This window comes from Hippopotamus amphibius, chromosome 3 (genome assembly GCF_030028045.1).
Source record: "Hippopotamus amphibius kiboko isolate mHipAmp2 chromosome 3, mHipAmp2.hap2, whole genome shotgun sequence".
In the NCBI taxonomy this organism is placed as follows: Eukaryota; Metazoa; Chordata; class Mammalia; order Artiodactyla; family Hippopotamidae; genus Hippopotamus; species Hippopotamus amphibius.
This window is the reverse complement of record NC_080188.1, coordinates 172,079,034-172,098,651: the sequence shown is the minus strand read 5'-3', so window position 1 is coordinate 172,098,651 and position 19,618 is coordinate 172,079,034. Positions and strand designations below refer to the sequence as shown.

General features: G+C 37.9%; 1 protein-coding gene across 3 annotated transcripts in view; it reads left to right on the top strand.

Moving 5' to 3' along the window:
• The first annotated feature begins 859 nt into the window (after positions 1 to 859).
• RASAL2 (RAS protein activator like 2) overlaps positions 860 to 19,618 on the top strand; it is a 367,842-nt gene continuing 349,083 nt past the window's right edge. For 2 of the 3 annotated variants that reach the window (XM_057729589.1, XM_057729588.1), the window contains exon 1: positions 1,427 to 1,765. In XM_057729589.1, coding sequence (XP_057585572.1) covers positions 1,564 to 1,765 — 202 coding nt within the window. In that variant the 5' untranslated portion in view covers positions 1,427 to 1,563. Of the gene's footprint in view, positions 1,766 to 19,618 lie in introns of all 3 variants that reach the window. The other variant, XM_057729587.1, reaches the window with a different exon arrangement.

Sequence of the window (19,618 nt, the reverse complement as noted above, 5' to 3'; positions counted from 1 at the left end):
ACTGAGGCATATTCAAGAAACATTGTTGGAGACCTACTATGTGCAAGACACTAAGTTACTTTTCAATTTTAAAATCATAATGATTCCTTTTCCAAAAACTCTTAAATCTGAACTGATGAATATCGCCTTGGGTGGGCAGAAAATTAAACTCAAGGTCAAGGGAGACAGTCTACAAATAGACCGAAAATAAAACGCAAAGTGACATCATTGGAGGCTTTGGCAAAAAAGCCAACATATTGCAAAGATCAAAGGCAAAAAAAGAGAAATATGTTTGGTTGATACCGGGCTTTTGAGAATTTCATATGCTTGCGGGGCCCGTCCATCCATCCACACCACACTTCTTAACCATGCTACTCTAAACCGATAAATCCAGCTTTAGCGCGGACAGGGCGCAGAGCGCGCATCCCACACAATCCCACAATCCCAGACCCCGCTGTCAACTCTCCTCTCTGGGAAGGAAGGAAGCGTTTCCCCTAGGGTGACTGTAAAATAAAGCAGCCTCTCCGATCTCTCCATCCAATAAGAAACGTTGGTCCAAATAAAGACATGAATGCCTACATACAAGGAAAATAGTGGGGAGAGGGGAAAGGGAAGCTCTTCTCTTTTTAAATTTCCCGCACCCTTTTTCCTCCCCGCCTCTCCACGCCGGCTGCACTTCCAGGAGCAGCTGCGGGGAGACCGGGAGACCGGGAAAGGCACTGCAGGCGGATCCGGGAGAGGGTATTTGGAAAGCAGGCGGGACTGGCTGGATGAATAACTCGGTGTCCGATTTTTCCTGCCTTCGGCAGCAGTTCCTCCCCCGCTTCGTTACTCGACTGCACACGCGGCTGGGCTCTCGGCCCTCGATTGCTCCGGCCTATCACCCTGGGATGCCGCCTGCCGCCGCCGCCGCCGTCGCCACTGCTGCCCGGCTTGTGGGATCCGCGGCGGAGTCGGAGCCGGAGCCGGAGCCCGAGCCGGAGCCGTGGGCTGAGAGTTAGGGGGGCGGGCCCGCTCATTCCTGGGGTGGGTGCTGAGGGCTGGCGTGCGAGAACCCGGGGCCACCGCCCCCCCAAGGTTGAGGGAGTGGACACTTGGAGCTCCTGAGGCGGCGGCGGCGGCGGCGGCGGCGGCGGGAGCCGGTCAAAGGGGGCGGCCCCTGGCGGCGACGCCCCCAGCCCAGCCCGGCCCGGACCCACTCCCTCCCCAGCCCCGGCCCGGTCGGCCCGCGGGTGACGCCGGCGGGGGCACAGGAAGGCGGCTCCGAGAGGGGAGGCGGGCGAGCCGCCTCTCCCGGGTCCTTCCACGTCCGCTCCCGGGAGAGACCCACACCTGAGCCCGGACCCACCCCCGCCCGGGGCCACGCTGGATCCGCCTCCCGGCCTGGGTCCCGCCCGCCGGCTGCAGGTGGGCTGCAGCGCCCGAGCCGCGGGCAGTGGGCGGCGGGGAAGGAGGTGAGCCGCGTCGGCGCCGGCTGCTCGGGTCCTGGCCCCCGCTGCTGCGCTCTCCTCCTCCCCTTCCCGCAGGCAGGGCGCGGAGCCGCGCGCCCGCCCCGCCGCCGCCGCCTTGTCCCTCCGGGGCACCATGGAGCTCTCCCTGTCGTCCGGAGGAGTCGCGGAGGCGCTGTCCTGGCCGGAGATGTTCCCGGGGCTGGAGTCCGACTCGCCTCTCCCCCCCGAGGAGCTGGATGCGGTTGTCCCCGTCAGTGGGGCCGTGGCCGGTGGCATGTTGGATCGGATCCTTCTGGAGTCCGTGTGCCAGCAACAGAGCTGGGTCCGGGTGTACGGTAAGGACCGAAGGCCGTCTTAGAGGCTGATGTTTCTTGTCTTTGCTCAGGCTGAAATTTCATTCCCTGGTTTCAGCCCCATTCTTAGTCGCCATCCATCCCGGGTCCGTTTCCCACATCCCTTTTTGTTTTGGGATGCCTTTCTGACAAGTTTCTCCAGACTAGTACTTGAGGAGAGAGGTATGACTCAGTGTGGTCGTTGGACCTTTTCAGGTATCTGCAGTAAAGTTTAAGGTGGAGTTGGGATATGCAGACTTAATTCTCAGGTGGTTACTTCAAGGGAAAGTGTCAGCCGATCTTCAAGAAGAACACACCATGAAATCAAATGAATGGGGTTTCATTTCTTAGAGTGAGGCAGGGCCGGAAAGCAAGATGTTATGGAAAAGCTTAGCAGAGGTTAAGATAATAAAATGGAAATCAACAGTGCTTATTTCGTGGGAACAGTCTAATTCTATAACCTCTTTCTGAACCTCACTCTCCAAAGGCAAGCACTTAGTCCAAGGGGTGTGGATTCTTTCAAATTGCACTATTGTTTCTAGTGCTCTTTGTAAAGCGACTGGGTTGCTACTCAGCAAGTTAAAAAGTGATGAACACACTAAAACTTTCCCTTTCTGCATTCCTAGTAACCACCTCTTTAATTAAAACTGAATGAAATTCTATTAGAGCGAGCCTTTTGGCAGCGTTAAAACCATACTGGTTTTGAAAATCCATAGCCCAAGGATTTATAGCCTGGCATGCAGGACTGAGCTGTGGCGTTCCAAAATATTGAAATGTCAAGGTGTTTATGGCTTAGCTCACAAGAATATAGAAGACATTAGTAATGTGGCTGAGTATAAGATGGCAAGTTTGAAGCACCTGAGATCAACACAATGCTAAGATGCTATCCTGCAGTCATGTGCATCTAAGCCTGTAGTGATCAAGTACATTATGTTTTTTGTTTGTTTGTTTGTTTTAATCCTGAACAGCGTATGTGTTTACCATTCAAGAGTGACTGTGACTTTGAAGTTGTCTTCCTGGATAATTCAGTTGATTTCAAGACTTTAAGTCTATCACTATCAGAAAGATCATAGAACTGGGAGTCCATAGATCTGAATTTTTGTCTCAGTTCTGCCACTAAGTGGCTATGTGATTTGGGACAGATCATGTCACTTTTTTGACATCTGATTCCTCTTCTTTAAAATGAGTGGATTGGATTAAATAATCTCTTAATGGTCCTTGCAGTTTTAAAAATCCAGCAATTTTTATAATCAATTCTTAAGAATTTATGTATGTAGCACTTTGTATTTTGCTGGATGTTTATAAGTATTTACTGATGTTATTTTAATTAACTGAAAGAATTAAAGCGAAGAAGGGGGAGATGATGCAAAATCACCCAGTTCATTCTCAGCAGATAAAAACTTTAGTGCCTGATTTTTCCATCCACCTGTTTATAACAAAGGTTGGTGAGAATCTGAAATTGAGCTTGGATTAGGGTATATTGTGGTTACAACTTTTTCCTATTCTAGCCTTCCTGTCCTTACACACTTCGTTTTGCATATTGTTTTTTATATGAAGTTGGAAATAGGGCCTTGTTACTACAGGAATATGTATATATGACAATTCAGTATTTCAGTGTCTAAAACTATTCTGTCTGGGTTTTCTAGACCTAGTGGTAATTATGTTCTTTGCATGTAGCCCATAAAACTATGTGCTTGTTTTTGTAGTCCATTCCTAGGACTAGAGGTGTGTGTGTGTGTGTACATATATTCTTAAATATATATGTGTATTTTCTCTTTCACACACACACATACACACACACATATAGTGTGCGTTTCAAAGCTAATTTGCAGACTTGCTACTGCATTGTGAGTTTTTTGTCTTCCCTATCAGTTAACCAGAAGTTGTTTTCATTTACTCTTTAGTACTGCTACTTTCCTTTCTCTAAGGCAGCTCATCCTGGATACTACTTTATTGTCTTTTGTTTGATGTAAATATTCCAAAACTATCTGAATGACTCTTGGCTATTCTAGGTCTGTAGCTAGTTTTAAACTGCCTGTTGTATAGCTCTTTGAAAAGCTTTCAAGTAAAAATAATAGAATGTAGAAAATCAACTTGGAAAGCAGTTCATTTTTGTTTTCTTGTTTATTTGTTTTTTTGTTTTCAAAATCCTGTTGTTTTAGAACATCAAGGTTCTTTTACACAATTGAAAGAGATGAGTGTACTCAAATGTTTTTTAAAGAAATCCAGAAACTTAGCCTAGAGTGTGCAACTGGGAGTTGAGAACCTGGGTTTTCATTCCGGCTTTGCCACAAATTGTTGTCTAACTTTGGGCAAGTAATTTTAAGGTTGTGGGTCTAGGTTTCTACATAAAATGTGGAATCTGGAGTAATTGGTATCATGGTACATTTTAGCTTTAAAGTTGTCTGAGTCAATGGCCTGCTCTATTATTTAACCTACAACTTTGCCTCCCAATTCCAGCCTGCCTCTTGGGGCCAGGCATCAAGCAAACCTTTAATACACTGAAATCATGACTGTGGGAATTCTGGGGAGCGCTTTTATCAAAAGGTCAATGAACTGAGTTTTAAAAGAAGGAATGTTGAGGGCAGATGTATATTTGTTTGGAATGTTTTCACAAGATAGGAAGGTGGGGATGGGGATCTCAGATCTAGCTCATTCATTTCTGAGACCTAACCTAAAATAGCCGTGTGGGTTTAAAGATAGGGTGCAAAGTAAGGAGCTGTATTAAGTGCTGCTGGCTTCTGGCTAAGGTTCCTATCCTCTGCAATATACTTCTGTTTGAAATCAGTATGCAAACAAACAGCAACAAGAACGGAATACCCCCCCCCCCAATATCTTAACAGAGACTTTTATTTATGTATTTATTTATTTACAGAAACTTTTAGAAACAATATTTTATTAGTTTGCCTCACAAAATTTGAAGACTGGGCACTGTTTTGAGTTTGCTACTCATAGGTCTGGCTCTTTGGTAGTTAATACCTATATCCAGAGTTTTGTATATTGTCATGATTGGAAACTTTTTTGGAATACGGTCAGAGCTTTATAATATGTAGACCTGTATTCAGAACACAAACAAATGTACATGTTTGAGACACAGCTAAGAGAAAATAGTTATGCTGTGCTATTCTTCATTCTCTTTTAGTTGTAAAATGTTTCATTTGTTTTATTCCAGTATTATTATAAGTTGTGCCCATGCCCATCAAGACTATAAAATTTTTGACACCAGGAAGTCTGTCTTGTTTATTTTCGTATTCCTATCTTGCCACTCCCTTCATTGTCACAGTGTCTAGCAGATTGATGTCTCCTCCATGGTAAGTCTGTGTCTGTTGAATGTTGATCCATCTGTCCTTTGACCATCAAGATCTCAACCTGACTGACTGTATGGGTGGTTGCGTAGCTTACACAAAGGCATGCCACAAACAGCTAAATATGGATGCAGAATCCAAGAGCATCAAATGCAGAACATTTTTCAGATATTTATAGCCTCAAAGCCAAGTCAATTGGCTGAAAAAGCTCAGCAGCCCAGCAAAAGGAAACGGGAGCGGCAAAGCCAGCCTCACTGTCTGTGCTTTCTGGTAAACAATGAGAACGTTAAAATTAACTACTTTACCATGAATGGATGGTGAGTGAAGGACACTTTGGGGGAAATTTAAGATACCAATCTCTAGCAGTTCCGGCATTGGAGGTCTGCACTCATCAGTACAACAGGTCTGCAAGTGTATGTGCTCTTAAAATAGCTAGAGGGGAAATATAGTTATCATGATGAAGCGATTACCAAGAAACCATATTGTCTTTAATTTTAATGGTATTGGCAGGACTTATCTAAAATATTCAGTTAATAAAATAAATACCATCAACGTTATTGCCTACCATTAAGCTAATATATAGCTCATTGTTTATTGATGATTGATAGGGACCTCCTGTAAAATTTCTAAAGGCTATTTCAGTAAGCAGAAGAAAAAGGGAATTAATCATACTGCATCAAATATCATATAATTCTAGAAATATGGCAATGGGAATTTGGTAAGAATTTCTCATGAACTGAATATGAGTTGATGGGGGCAGAAGTCTTACCTGGTTGTAGTTAAGTAATATTGCTTATGCTTCACAAATTAAAACAAAGGATGATGTTTTAATTTAAAAAAGTATTTTATTGTATTTTTAGAGAATATGTTTTTATGTTTCCTTAAAATGTTGCAACCAGTAACAAGTCCAGGAAGTTGTTTCATTTTGGTCCAGTATGAATTGGTTGTGACTAACTCACTGGCCTCATACAGAATGTTCTCCGCATAATTCAGCTTTGAATATTCTTAGCAGATCACTCATTCTTGCATGTCTTAAATATGCACCCCATGACTCCTGTTTTTTGTTAACATTTAGATAAACGAAATTGCTCAACCAAGACTATAAGTTTTACATGCTCTAGCTAATTGGTTGCCAGAAGAAAGTCAGTGAATATGTATTTAATATGTCCCAAACATGTTCATGTTACTTAAGTGTTTTAATTTCCTCAAATACTATTAATTGAACTTTTACAAATGAGTATTAATGTTTTAGGGATCCTTGAGATCTTAAGCTTGAATTCAGTATTCGAGGATGGGGCATTGACTTTGAGTGTTGACACATTATTTTCCCATAATCTCCAACACATTTTGTACAAAGTAGTAGTAGTAGACAGTTCTCCACTGAAATTAGAACTTCCAAGAAGGCCTAGGTATACACTATTTTAAGTTATATTGATTTCAAATGGCCCCCTACCCTTTTTTTCCTTTTGAGAGAAAATTTGTGTATTTCATTGAAATTACGTATTTTTATAATGTCACAGATGGTGGACAGTTTCCTTTACAACGTCTTAGTTTTTTCCTACTCTCTATTATGTTGGCTTATTGCTCTTTCATTTTCAAAGAGTGTAAATATTTTTGCAGAATAGAAACTATGTATCCACAATCTCTTTTCCAAAACCATTTGGACTAGAGTGTTTCAGAATTCCAAACTTTTGATTTTAGAAAATATGGTATATATACTGTGACATAAACCCCCTAGTGGTATCTGGAGCAAAATCCAGGAATCAGTCATGTTAATATTTCTGCAGTTGAACAAATGGACATTCACATTAAGTGTGGTATAAGACTATACATAGTGTCATGTCAGTGCAGGTCAGATTTTACTTCTAGAGAAGTTATGAAAACAGAGTGTTCAGAGCTTTTTGGACTTAGGAATTGCTGGTATGGAATTGAGGTTCTGTACATATTCTCTGATGTAAATAATATGAAGTTCTAGAATGCCCCTGTTTATCTGAGAATAGTTTGTTTATAAGGATTGCCTTTATCTTCTTCAGATACTAAGATTCAGTGCATGCACTTTAAAAAATGATGTGCAGTTGTGTGCTATTATGATGACTGAAATAAATTTTTCTGATTTGCTAAGGAAAAGAAAAGGGATTCATATGACAGAGTAGGCTTTACTGAGATTACTGAGGAAATGGTGGCAAAGTAGTGGTTTCTTTTTTTTTATTTTAAATACTTTTAATGGTTTATTTATTTTGGCTGCATTGGGTCTTCATGGCTGCGATTGGGGTTTCTCTAGCGGCGAGTGGGGTCTACTCTTCGTTGTGGTGTGCAGGCTTCTCTTGTTGCAGAGCACGGACTCTAGGTGCGAGGGCTTCAGTAGTTGTGTCACACAGGCTCAGTAGTTGTGGCACACGGGCTTAGTTGTTTCGTGGCATGTGGGATCATCCTGGACTAGAGATCAAACCCTTGTCCCCTGCATTGGCAGGTGGATTCTTTTTTTTTGGCAGGTGGATTCTTAACCACTGTGCCACCAAAGAAGTCCCAAGGCAGTGGTTTCTTATGCTTTGTTTCATTAGAAAGAAGGATGAGGTAAATTGAAGCAGAGGGTTTATGTAATTGTTCTTAGTAGTTGCTCTCTTCAGTAGCACAGAGTGATTTTATCACCTTTTAAGTAGGTGAACCACAAAAAAGCATTCTACTAATGACTGAGTTAATCCAGAAAAAATTCAGCTGTCTGCTCCCTTGTCCCGCCCTATTGGAATAATTTTTGATTAACTAGAGAGGTGTTGGGTCTTGTTAACCAGGAGGAGGAGTTTGAAGTGTGCTGAGGGCACTACTGAAACTGCTTCGCCAGGCCTGGGCAGAGGGATAATTGCTCTCTGGTGTTTGTTTCTTCCCAAAGGCTATCAAGTGCCTCTCAAGACCTGTTGGTTGAGAACCTTTTACAAGTTTAATGTAGCTGGTTTTCTAGTGGGAAGGCAGCCATCAAGGAGTACATGATATGTAAATAGCAGGGAAAAAAAGACATCCTGAGGCCTAGCTCAGTGGAATCAGTGGGAATATAGTAAACAAAAGAAGTAAAAATTGAATCCTTGAAAGCATGACACAACTTCATTTGCTGCACTGTGTACATGGAAATTATCTGCTTATCGCTTCCTGCAGGGTTCAGGTGTTAGGAGTCTGTTTTACTTTCCCTTACTCTGTTATATTAATTCGTTGTCTGGGGCTACTTTGCTCATAAGGATCCAGTTTAGATCCTGATTGCATTTTTATTCCTGCATAAATTGTCTTCAACTTGGCTCAAGTACTACTCACGTTGTGTCATTTTCATTAGGCTTTCTAAAAGTACCCCCTCCCTGCTCCTAAGTCTAAGAGATTGGTAATACTTGCAGATACTATTTGGGAGAGTGAAAATGTAGAGAGGAAAAATTTTAACATAAGGCAAAAAAACAAAGTTCAGAAGAATAGTGTGAAAAGTTAAAAAGCTGTTAGTCCTAAATATTTTTCAAAATAATCCTTTAAGTTTCCTCAGTAAGAAATTGGCTCAGGAAATTTAGCTTATTCCCAAAATTGGAGACAGATTCCACAGTTTTTCCAGGATTAGAACTCTTAACCTCAGATTCCTCAGCCTCCTGTTATAGCTTCTAGGTTTTACTGCTTTCCCTTAGGGAGATGGCCTTTCAAAGCTGAAGGTCAGTGAGAAATACCAGATTGTTAGTTTCACAGTCTTTAAGGGAAATGCTGGAAGTACCATTACCTAGGTAACAGAAAACAAAAATGGTCAAAACATCCAGAAAGTAGGAGGATGAGAATAATCTCATAGGTAGACTAGAGGACAGATTAGATCTTTTCCTAAATTCTTTATTCTGTGATTGGAGTGATGATTTGAGGAAATTTGAATGTTTTATTTATGATTCTTAGAATCCTGGATAATATCCAGTAATTTTATACCTCCGTTTTAATTTCTAACCTCTCTGATTCATATCATTAAAAATTTAAAGCTGTTTTCCTAATTATGAATGTAATTCATGCTTAATGTAAAGAATTCAAATTATAGGAAAAGCCAAAGAAAATTAAAATCAGCCATAATTCCACCTCTTAGAGATAATTGTTCTTTTGCTATTTTATTTTATTCCAGTCTTTTCTGTGTACAGATATACTCATTTGTATGTATTCAGTATCATACTGCATCTATTTTATATCCTGCCTTTTTCTAATAGTGTATTTTCTTATGGTTTTGAAAATGTTTAAAAATTTTTCAAATATATTTTTATTTTTAAATTTAATTTTAAAAGTAGGTAATACATTTCCTTCTTTCAAAACTGAAAAGGTATAAAAGGGTATGCTATGAGGTCTCTCTCACTCCTCCTCCCCACCCCTCACTTGCCATCTGGAAGGCAATCATTTCCCCCCACCCAATTAATAAATGTTTGAAATTTTTGTGTGTCATTCCATACCTATTCCATGCATATAAAAGTAGATAGATAAATAGATAGATAAAAAATTTCTGCTAAGAGTGGGGTCCAAGAAATTTAGTTTAAAAAATGCAGGGTCTGGAAATTCCTTCGTGGTCCAGAGGTTAGGACTCCTTGCTTTCACTGCTGAGGTTGCGGGTTCAATCCCTGATCTGGGAACTAAGATCCTGCACAGTAAAAAAAAAAAAAAAAAAAAAAAAAAAGCAGGGTTATGGTTTTTTTTTTTTTTTTTTTGTCAAGGAGGGATCCTTTATGTACTATACTCTTTTTTTTTAAATAGCTTACACTGTTTTATTATTATATTAAAATGCCTAGATTTTGTGTCCTCAGGGTTATGTTTTTTGTGAGATTAATGAAGTGACTGAACAAACCCCCAAAGGAAGTTGGTTGGGTCTTCTAGGGGTCTGGAGCCAGTTGTTGTTAATTGCTTTGTATCTGAATTGATAGTCATAGTTTTTACTGTGTATATGTGTTTTTTTCTCCTTTTTTACAGAAATGATAACCCATTATAGGAATTGAACTATACCTTGTATTATTCCTCCCTCACGTCTCCCCTCCACACATACTTATTAATATATCTTGGGTATATTTTCCTGTCCCTTTGTAAAGTGATTCTCATTCTTTTTATGGCTGCATGATGCCTGGATGAATCATAATTTATTAAACCAGTCCCCAGATTTTGCTGATACAAGTGATAGTACATGAATAATCTTGAATATAAGCCACTTTGCTTGTGTATATCTATAACAAAAATTCGTGAAATTGCTAGGTTAAAGATATGTGTAGTTGTAACTTTGAAAGATATTCCCAAATTGCTCTTCTTAGGGGTCGTACCTATTTATATTTCTCCAGCAATGTATGAGAGTGCCCATCTCCCTGTACATAGGGAATTATCAAGGATTTTTTATTTTGATTTTTTTTATTTTTTAAAAGTTTTATTTATTTATTGGCTGAGTTGGGTCTTTGTTGCTGCACATGGGCTTTTCTGTAGTTGCAGCGATTGGGGGCTATTCTTCGTTGTGGTGTGTGGGCACCTCATTGCCATGGCTTCTCTTACTGCAGAGCTCAGGCTCTAGGTGCGTGGGCTTCAGTAGTTGCAGCACATGGGCTCAAAACTCATGGGCTCTAAAGTGCAGGCTCAATACTTGTGGCACGCAGGTTTAGTTGCTCCGTGGCATGTGGGATCTTCCTGGAGCAGGGATTGAACCAGTGTCCCCTGCCTTGGCAGGCGGATTCTTAACCACTGCGCCACCTAGGAAGCCCCCAAGGATTTCTTAACGTGACCATCTAAAAGGTAAGAAAACAGTCTTAGTTTTAATTTTAATTTTTCAAATCTTACATTAAATGTGATTGGATATCTTACAGAGCCATTGGAATATATACCCTTTTTTGTGACTGTACATATCTTTTTGTCCATTTTTATTGGGTTGTTGGATCTTTTTCGTAGTGATTTGTAGGAACTCTTAGTATATTAAGTAAAGAGCGCTTTGTCTGCCATGTGTTGCCATTATTTTCATTTGTCTTTTGTTTGTTTTTTCTTTTCCTCCGTGAGGAAATTGTTTATATGCATTTGAATGTATCTTTTTTTTTTTTGCTATACCATGTGGCATGGAGGATCTTAGTTCCTTGACCAGGAATTGAACCCATGCCTTCTGCAGTGGAAGCTCAGATTCTTAACCACTGGATTACCAGGGAAGTCCCGAATGTGTCTTTTATGGCTTTTTGGTTTTATGTCCTAGTTAGAATGGGCTTTCCTATTCTGAGCTTCTAAAATAACTCTCCCATGGTTTGTCTAGTACTTCTTTGTTTTTATTTTTACATTTAAATCTTTGATCCATTTGGAATCCATCCTGGTATAAGGTATGAGATATGGATACAATTTCATTTTTAGAAAGACGGCTTTCCAGTTATCCTAGCACAATTTATTGAATAATTCATTTTTTCTCCACTGATTTAAGATGACTCCTTTATCATTTACTAGATAGCCATATACAATTTGTTTATTTCAAGATTTTCTATTATGTTCTATTGATCTGTCTATATTCATGTGCCAGTGTCACACTACTTTATTACTGAGGCTTATATGAAAATATAATTTGTTAATGACTAATTTAACATAACTTATTTAACCATTATCCTATTTTAAATGTTAATATTTTTCAAAAACTTTATATTACAGTGTACTGATTCTCTTTGTGCACAAGTCTTTGAATTGAACTTCTGACTGTTTCCTTAGGCTGAATTCCTAAAAGAGTATGTTTTTAAAATCCTGAGATTTAGTGCCAAATTTGTGTGACCTTCCTGGAAAGCAGTTCTTGCCCCAAGTATATGAAAGTATGGCTTATAATTTTAAGTCCTACTTCTGTATTGCTACTTTCAATGTGTTGAAGTATGCTTGCATAGATTTCATGTAGTGCCTTAAACGTTATTTAGTACATACTAAACATGCTCAGAGTTCTAGTGTTTATAAGACAGAGTTTTTTTCTCAGTGGTACTCCTTTTGATTCATGGCATGTATCCAAGTGAATGAGGGAAGCATGAGTATAGAGTCAAAGCAGTTGGTCTGCTAAAGGTCAAATCCATGACCATGGCCTTATTTATACTGTGTAAGCCTCTCCAACTTAAATAACCCGATACAGATACATAATGTTTTAGATACCCTCCAAGAAGAACATAGTTGATGGCTGTCATTTCAGTTGATCGTGTCCTCCTTCTACTCTTTTGTTTCTCAGAGTATTAAGAAGGAATTGACATCTATGCTTTGAATATAGGTTCATTTAGTTTCAGCTGGATGAATGACTGAGGTGTATACTTTATATAGCACTGTGTTAATGCTGAGTTTTTAGCATGGGATTCATTTAGGTATGTTCTAGGGAAGTTTATAATGTCAAAGCCAAATTCTAAGAATGGCAACAAGAACTATCATTAATGACAAAAGTAATTTAAAATATTTTTTTCAGAGAAAAAAAGGGCAGGAATAGGAATTTTTCTGAAAAAGCATAGTTTATATAGACCCTTAACCAGTTAACTAAATTTCTTTTTTTTTTTTTTAGGACTTAACTTTTTTAGAGCAGATGTAGTTTCACAGTAAAATGAGAGAAAGATGATAAATTTTCCCACATACCCCCAGTTCCCACACATGCACAGTCTCCCCCATTATCAACATCCCTGACCAGAGTGGCACATTTATTACAGCTGAACCTACATTAACACATCATTTTCACCCACGGTCTACATTAGGGTTTACTTTTGGTGTTGTACATTCTTTGGGTTTACACAAATGTATAATGACATGTATCTGCTATTATGGATCATATAGAGTATTTTCACTGCCTTAAAAATCGTTTGTGCTCTGTCTGTTCATATCTTCTTATTCCCTAACCCCTGGAAACCATGGATGTTTTTATTGCCTCCATAGTTTTGCCTTTTCCAAAATGCTATGTAGTTGAAATCATACCCAAATTTTCTTTTATCCGTTAGCTGTTTGTTCAGCATGTAATAGGAGCAAACTCAGAAAGGAACAAACCAGTTTAACTTTTAATAGTGACATAGAGTGGTTTGAGAGTGAAATGAAGAATCCTGTATCCAGTTAATATTGTGAAAATTTGTAGGAGATTTTGTTTGATTTAAATTTGGGCAGGATATAATATATGTTTCTTGCTCCCATGATTTCCTTAGGCTTGGCTCTGTACAATTTTCTATATATTTGTAAATTTCAAGAATATCCCTGAGTGAGGAAGCCCAAGGCCTTTCTAGTGCACGTTCCAATTTTGAAATGAGGCAGTTTTGCCCTGTGGTTGGTGATTAGCCGGTGTCAACGAACAGACTTTGAAAAAGATGCCCAACATAGTAGCTAACAAAAGATGTGGTTCAAATCTAAAAAAGTCCCTACTTTTAGTATTTTCTGGCTTCATAAAGACTTCATGGTAGTTTTCATTTTTAGAGAAATGAAGATTTACTTGTTAATTTTTGAATCTTGTTTGATAACATGGGTAAGAAAGAACAGCATCACATGTGGTGATTCCTACTGAAACAGAAAGATACTCTAGAGGATTTGATATGGCCATATTTCTTGCTGTTTTGTTTAGCTCAGAAAGTCCAAAGTCATTCTTTTTCAAGCACACCCTAAATCAGTTTGAGGAGATTTTTAATTACTTTCACTTTAGGTTATGTTTTTGGTGTACACCTTGATTGTCATACCTTGAGAAATAGTCACATTACCTTGTGAAGATGGTAATATTTCTTTGCCTGTAGCTTAACTGGCGATAATGTTTGCTTATATAAGCAGTAATGTTTTTTTTTTTAAATTAATTAATTAATTAATTTTATTGGCTGTGTTAGGTCTTTTTTGCTGTGTGCTGGCTTGCTTTTAGTTGCGGTGAGTGGGGGCTACTCTTCGTCGTGATGCGCAGGCTCCTCATTGCCGTGGCTTCTCTTGTTGCGGAGCACGGGCTCTAGGCATGTGGGCTTCAGTAGTTGCAGCACATGGGCCCAATAGTTGTGGCTCACGGTCTCTAAAGCACAGGCTTAATAGTTGTGGTGCACGGGCTTAGTTGCTCCGCGGCATGTGGGATCTTCCTGGAGCAGGGATCGAACCCGTGTCTCCTGCATTGGCAGGTGTATTCTTAACCACTGCGCCACCTAGGAAGCCCCTATAACTAGTAATGTTACTCCATTTACCTGTGAGCATATTCTGTACAATGATATGTTTTTACAAAGTTGCTTTTTTCCCAGCAATCTCAAAATACCCTGTTTTTTTTCAACAAATTTATGAAAAATGATGTCTTTTCTCCATTTTATTGGGAAGTAGTCATGTAGAGTTAATGATTTAATGATTCTTGCTCAAGTTATATTAGAATCCGAGTAGGATTGGTATCTGAGTTACAATCTAGTACTTTTTTGGGAAAAATCACCGTATCTCTTTTATCTAAGTTCATAGTTACTGTTTCCAGTTTAATATATTCGTGTTAAAATATATCACGAGCTGTTTAAAGTAGCATTTTTATGCTTTTCTAAGTTCTCTTAGAATTTAGCAGTATCTCTTATGCTAGTGTCCCTGCCTCTTTTGGAACCATGTAGGTAAGAATGGGTATTGAATTCTTCATTGGGGAGCTGAAGGGATAAAAGTGAGGATGCTAGAGAGAGTAACCAATTCACTGTAGAATTCAGTGACATTAAATGCATTCATAAAGTCGTGTAACCCTCACCACTATCTGTACCCGCTTTTGCGAAACTGCCACTTTTCCCCAACATCTGCACCTTTGTAAATCCCTGCCAGCAATGCAGAGGGTTCCACTTTCTCCACATGGTTGCCCACACTTGTTATTTTCCATTCTTTTTTATTAAAGCCATCCTAGTCAGTGGGAAGTGATATTTCGTTGTGGTTTTGATTTTCATTTCCCTCATGACGAGTGATGTTGAGCATCTTTTCACGTACTTATTGGCCATTTGTATATTTTCTTTGGAAAAATGTCTATTCAAATCCTTTTATATTAATTCTTAGTAGATATGTTTGTGTTTTTCAAATTTGCAGTGATAAGTATTAATTGTCCTGTATAAGACTCTAATACAGTGATAATCATAAGCATGATTTATAACAACAACAATAATGTAGAACTTGTTGGGTACCTACCATGAGCCAGGTGCAGTTCTAGGTTCTTTATGCCTATTAATTTATTTAATCTTCATAACTACCCTATGAGTTAAATGCTATTATTATCCTCATTTTATAGATGAGGAATCAGAGGTGTAGAGACGTGAAGGAACTAGGCCAAGGTTATGGAGCAAGTAAGTGGCTAGTGTGAGATTTGAACTCAGGCATTTACTCTCCAGTCTGGGCTCTTAACTACTATATAATTTGGTTTCTCACAGATAAAAACTTTAAGCTGTTATTATAAAAAGTACTCACTGTAATGTTTATTAATTTGAATCTTGAACCTGTAGTTTACCTATGTATTTTATACAGCACTGTAACTATAAAATAATGACATTTAATGTGCTGGATATGCTTTGGATGTCATGATGTTATTGAACATCTTCGTAGAGTTGTCCAAGTTTTATTAACTGTAGACAACATAAGAAAGCTGTATATGGGTGAGTGGTGTGAATATTTCTGTATTTAAAAAAGGTAACAAAGTCTATTAGCGATCTAAAATTTATGTATTTTTATTAGTAATACAAAATATAAAAATATATTTTTTCCCTATAAAAGCATGTCTTTGTCGGCCTATTATTTTTGTTTGACAAACCCAGTGAGAATACTGAAATTTGAGAGACCACACAGTCATTAAGAACCCTGAATTGTATTCATCCGGGGCATAGCTTTATTTATTCCAGAATTTACAGTTCAAGTGGCTTTCCCCTTTGATATCAGAAATTCTGAAAAGAGAATCTCCTTTCATAGAGCCAGGTGAACCCAAGCATTGATCAGAGCTTGGTCATATAAGAGACATTTTAGGATATTTATAGATTTCACATGTTCTTTTCCAAAAGCCCAGGCACACTGGCCTCTTGTTGGTCCTGATTTGTTTTCATCTTAGTTCCTCTTGAACCTGGCTATCTTTATGGTGCATACGCTTTGTAATTTAAACATATCCTAAGGTTTGTATTTCAAGGACTCAGAAACTTAAAGCATGATTTAAACACAGCAAGCTGTGTGAATCAGTTCTGAAATTTAACTTTCCTACAGTTGAATTGCAGTTCTTCCAAATGTGTGATTCTTGGAGCTATGGGCAGTATAGCAATGGGAAGTGAGTTATAGTGTTACATTCTGATCTAATTCATACGTCTTAAAAAAACAATTTGATATAATATATTTGACATACAACAAAGTACACATATTGAAAGTATAATTTGATATGTTTTGAAATATGTAAATAACCACGAAACCATGATCACAGTCAAGAAAATGAACATCTATACCCTCCTGCTCGATCCCTCCCATTCATTATATAAATGAAATCATGTGACATATACTTATTCTAGTCTGCTTCTTTCATTCTGCACATTTTGAGATTCATCCATGTTGTTGCATGTGTTAGCAGGTAATTCATTTGTATTAGTAGTATGCCATTGAGTAGATATTCTGTGATTATCAGTTCACCTTTTGATGAACATTTGGGTTGTTTCCAGGTTTTTGGCTATGACAAATAAAGCTTCTGTGAACATTTGCATACAACCTTTGTATAGACATATGCTTTTGTTTCTCTTGGGCAAATACCTAAGAGTGGAATGACTGGGTCATGTGGTAGGTTTATGTTTAACATTTTAAGAAACTGCCAAACTGTTTTCCTAAGTGCTTGTGTCATTTTACCACCAGCAGGGTATGACAGTTACAGTTTTACTGCCTTACCAGCACTTGGTATGGTCAATCTTTTTAATTTAAGTCCTTGTAGGAGATGTGTAGCAATATCCAAAGTGGTCTTAATTTGCATTTTTTTGATGACTAGTAATGTTGAGTATCTTTTCATATGCTTATCAGACATTCATCTGTTTTCTTTAGTGAAATGTCAAATCACATATTTTGTCCATTTTTAAATTGGGTTTGTCAGTGGACAACAGGTCCTACTGTAGCACACAGGGAACTATATTCAATGTCCTGGGATAAACCATAATGGAAAAGAATATGAAAAAGAAAATATGTGTGTATAACTGAGTCACTTTGCAGTATAGCAGAAATTAACACAACATTTAAATCAACTGTACTTCAATAAAAAATAAATTGGGTTTGTCTTACAGAGTTTATGTGAGTTGTTTCTGTATTCTGGATACAAGTCATTAATCATGTATGTAATTTGCAGTTGTTTTTTCCCGTTCTGTGACTTGCTTAATCATACTCTTAACACTGTCTTCAAAGAATAGAAGTTCTTAATTTTGATAGATATTTTCTTTTTCTTTTGTAGATTGTGCTTCTCATATTTTATTTAAAATTTTGTCTAGTCTAAGGTTGCAAAGATTTTCTCCTGTGTTGTCTTCTAAAAGTTTTATGATTTCAGGTCTGTGATCCATTTTGATTTTATTTTTGTGTATACTGCAAACTAAGGATTGAGATTTATTTTTGAAAATATGGATATCTAATTGTTACTGCACCATTTGTTGAAAAGACTTTTTTTCTGCCCTCAAATGCTTTTGTACCTTTGTCGAAAATCAAACATGCATGGGGGGTCTTTGGTATATTCTGTCATTCTACTGTCTATCTTGACTCACAAGCATACTATTCTGATTACTATAGATTTCTAGTAAGTTTTGAGGTCAGGTATAAATCCTCTACCTTTGTTTTTCTTTTTTCAAAGTTATTTTAGCTATTCTAGGTCATTTCCATGCCTGAATGAATTTTAGACTCAACTTGTCAATTTTATGCAAAAAGCCTGCTGGAATTTTGATTGTGGTTGTGTTGAATCTATAGATCAATTTGGGGAGAATTAATATTTTAATAATATTAATTACAGTACATCACTCTCTGTATTTTCTCTTTTAAAATTTCTACAAAGCATTCAGTGTGCAGGTCCTGCATGTCTTTTGTTAGATTTACCTGTAAGTATATTATAATTTTTGATAATGTTGTAGGTTGTATATTAAAAAAATATTAGTTTCTAATTATTTGTTGCTAGTATATAGAACTAAAATAGATTTTTGCACTTTTGTCTTGTATCCTACAGCCTTGCTAAACTCACTTGTTATTTGTAGTGGGTATTTTGTAGATTCTATTAGCTTTTTTATATAGAGGATCATATATAATGTCTGCAAATAAAGACTGACTTCTTTTCCAATCAGGAAACCTTTTATTACTTTTTCTTGCCTGATTACACTGGCTAGAACCTCTAGGATAATGTTTAATAGAAGTGGTGAGAGCAGACATCCTTGCCCTCCTGATCTTAGGGGGAAAGCTGTCAGTCTTTTACTATTTAAATATGATGTTAGCTAGCCTTAGGTTTGTGTTTTTGTAGATGCCCCTAACCAATTTTAAGACATTCCTTTCTATTCCTAGTTTCTTGATACGTAACCAGCCCCCCCCCCCGCCCCCCCCCCCCAATCAGGAATGGATGTTGGCAAATGCATTTTCTGCATCTGTTGAGATGATCAGATAATTTTTCTTTTTTAGTAATATTAATTACTTTTTTTTTTTTTTTGGCTGTGAGGCTTGTGGGATCTTAGTTCTCCCGTCAGGGATTGAACCCAGGCCACCACAGTGAAAGTGCCAAGTTCTAACCACTGGACCGCCAGGGAATTCCCTAATTACATTAATTTTTGGTTTTAGAGTGTGCTGATATCACAGTATGTGTTGTAAAGTATTTCTTTTTTAATTTTCTGGAAGAGTTTGTGTAGAATTGGTATTATTTCTTCTTTGTACATTTGGTACACTTCATCAGAGAAGCCATATGGATATGGATTTTTCTGTGTGGGAAGATTTTTTTCACTTCAAATTCAATTTCTTTAATAAATATAAGGTCATTTAGGTTATTCATTTCTTCTTGATGAACTTTTGTTTGTGTCTTTGAAGGATTGTGTCCATTTTGTCTGTTGTCAAATTTATCAGAATAAAATTATTTATGATATTTCCTTATCCTTTTAATAACTTCAGAATCTTTAATGATGTTCCTCTCTCATTTCTGATATTGTAAATTTGTGTCTCCCCTATTTTATCCTCCATTAGTCTTATAGGTTTAAGTTTATCAAATTTGTTGGTCTAAGAAACAGCTTTTGGTTTCATTGCCTTTTTTCTATTTTTTCTTCTTTCAAATTTTACTGATTTCTGTTCTGATCTTTATTATTTCCTTTCTTCTGTCTACTTTGGGTTTCATTTGTTATCCCTTTGCCAGCTTCTTAATGTAGAAGCTGAGGCCATTTATTTGCAACTTTTCTTCTTTTCTAATAAAGGCATTTCCATGCTGTACATGTTCCTCTAAGTACTGCATTAGTTCCATTCCTACAGACGTGTTGTGGAATGTTTCATTTAATTCAAAATAATTTCTCATTTTTCCTTTGGTATCATCTTTGACTCATGGGCTTATAGACATCTATATAGTTTCCAAATATTTGAGGATTTTCTGGGTATCTTTTTGTTACTAATTTCTAATTTGTGGTCAGGATAT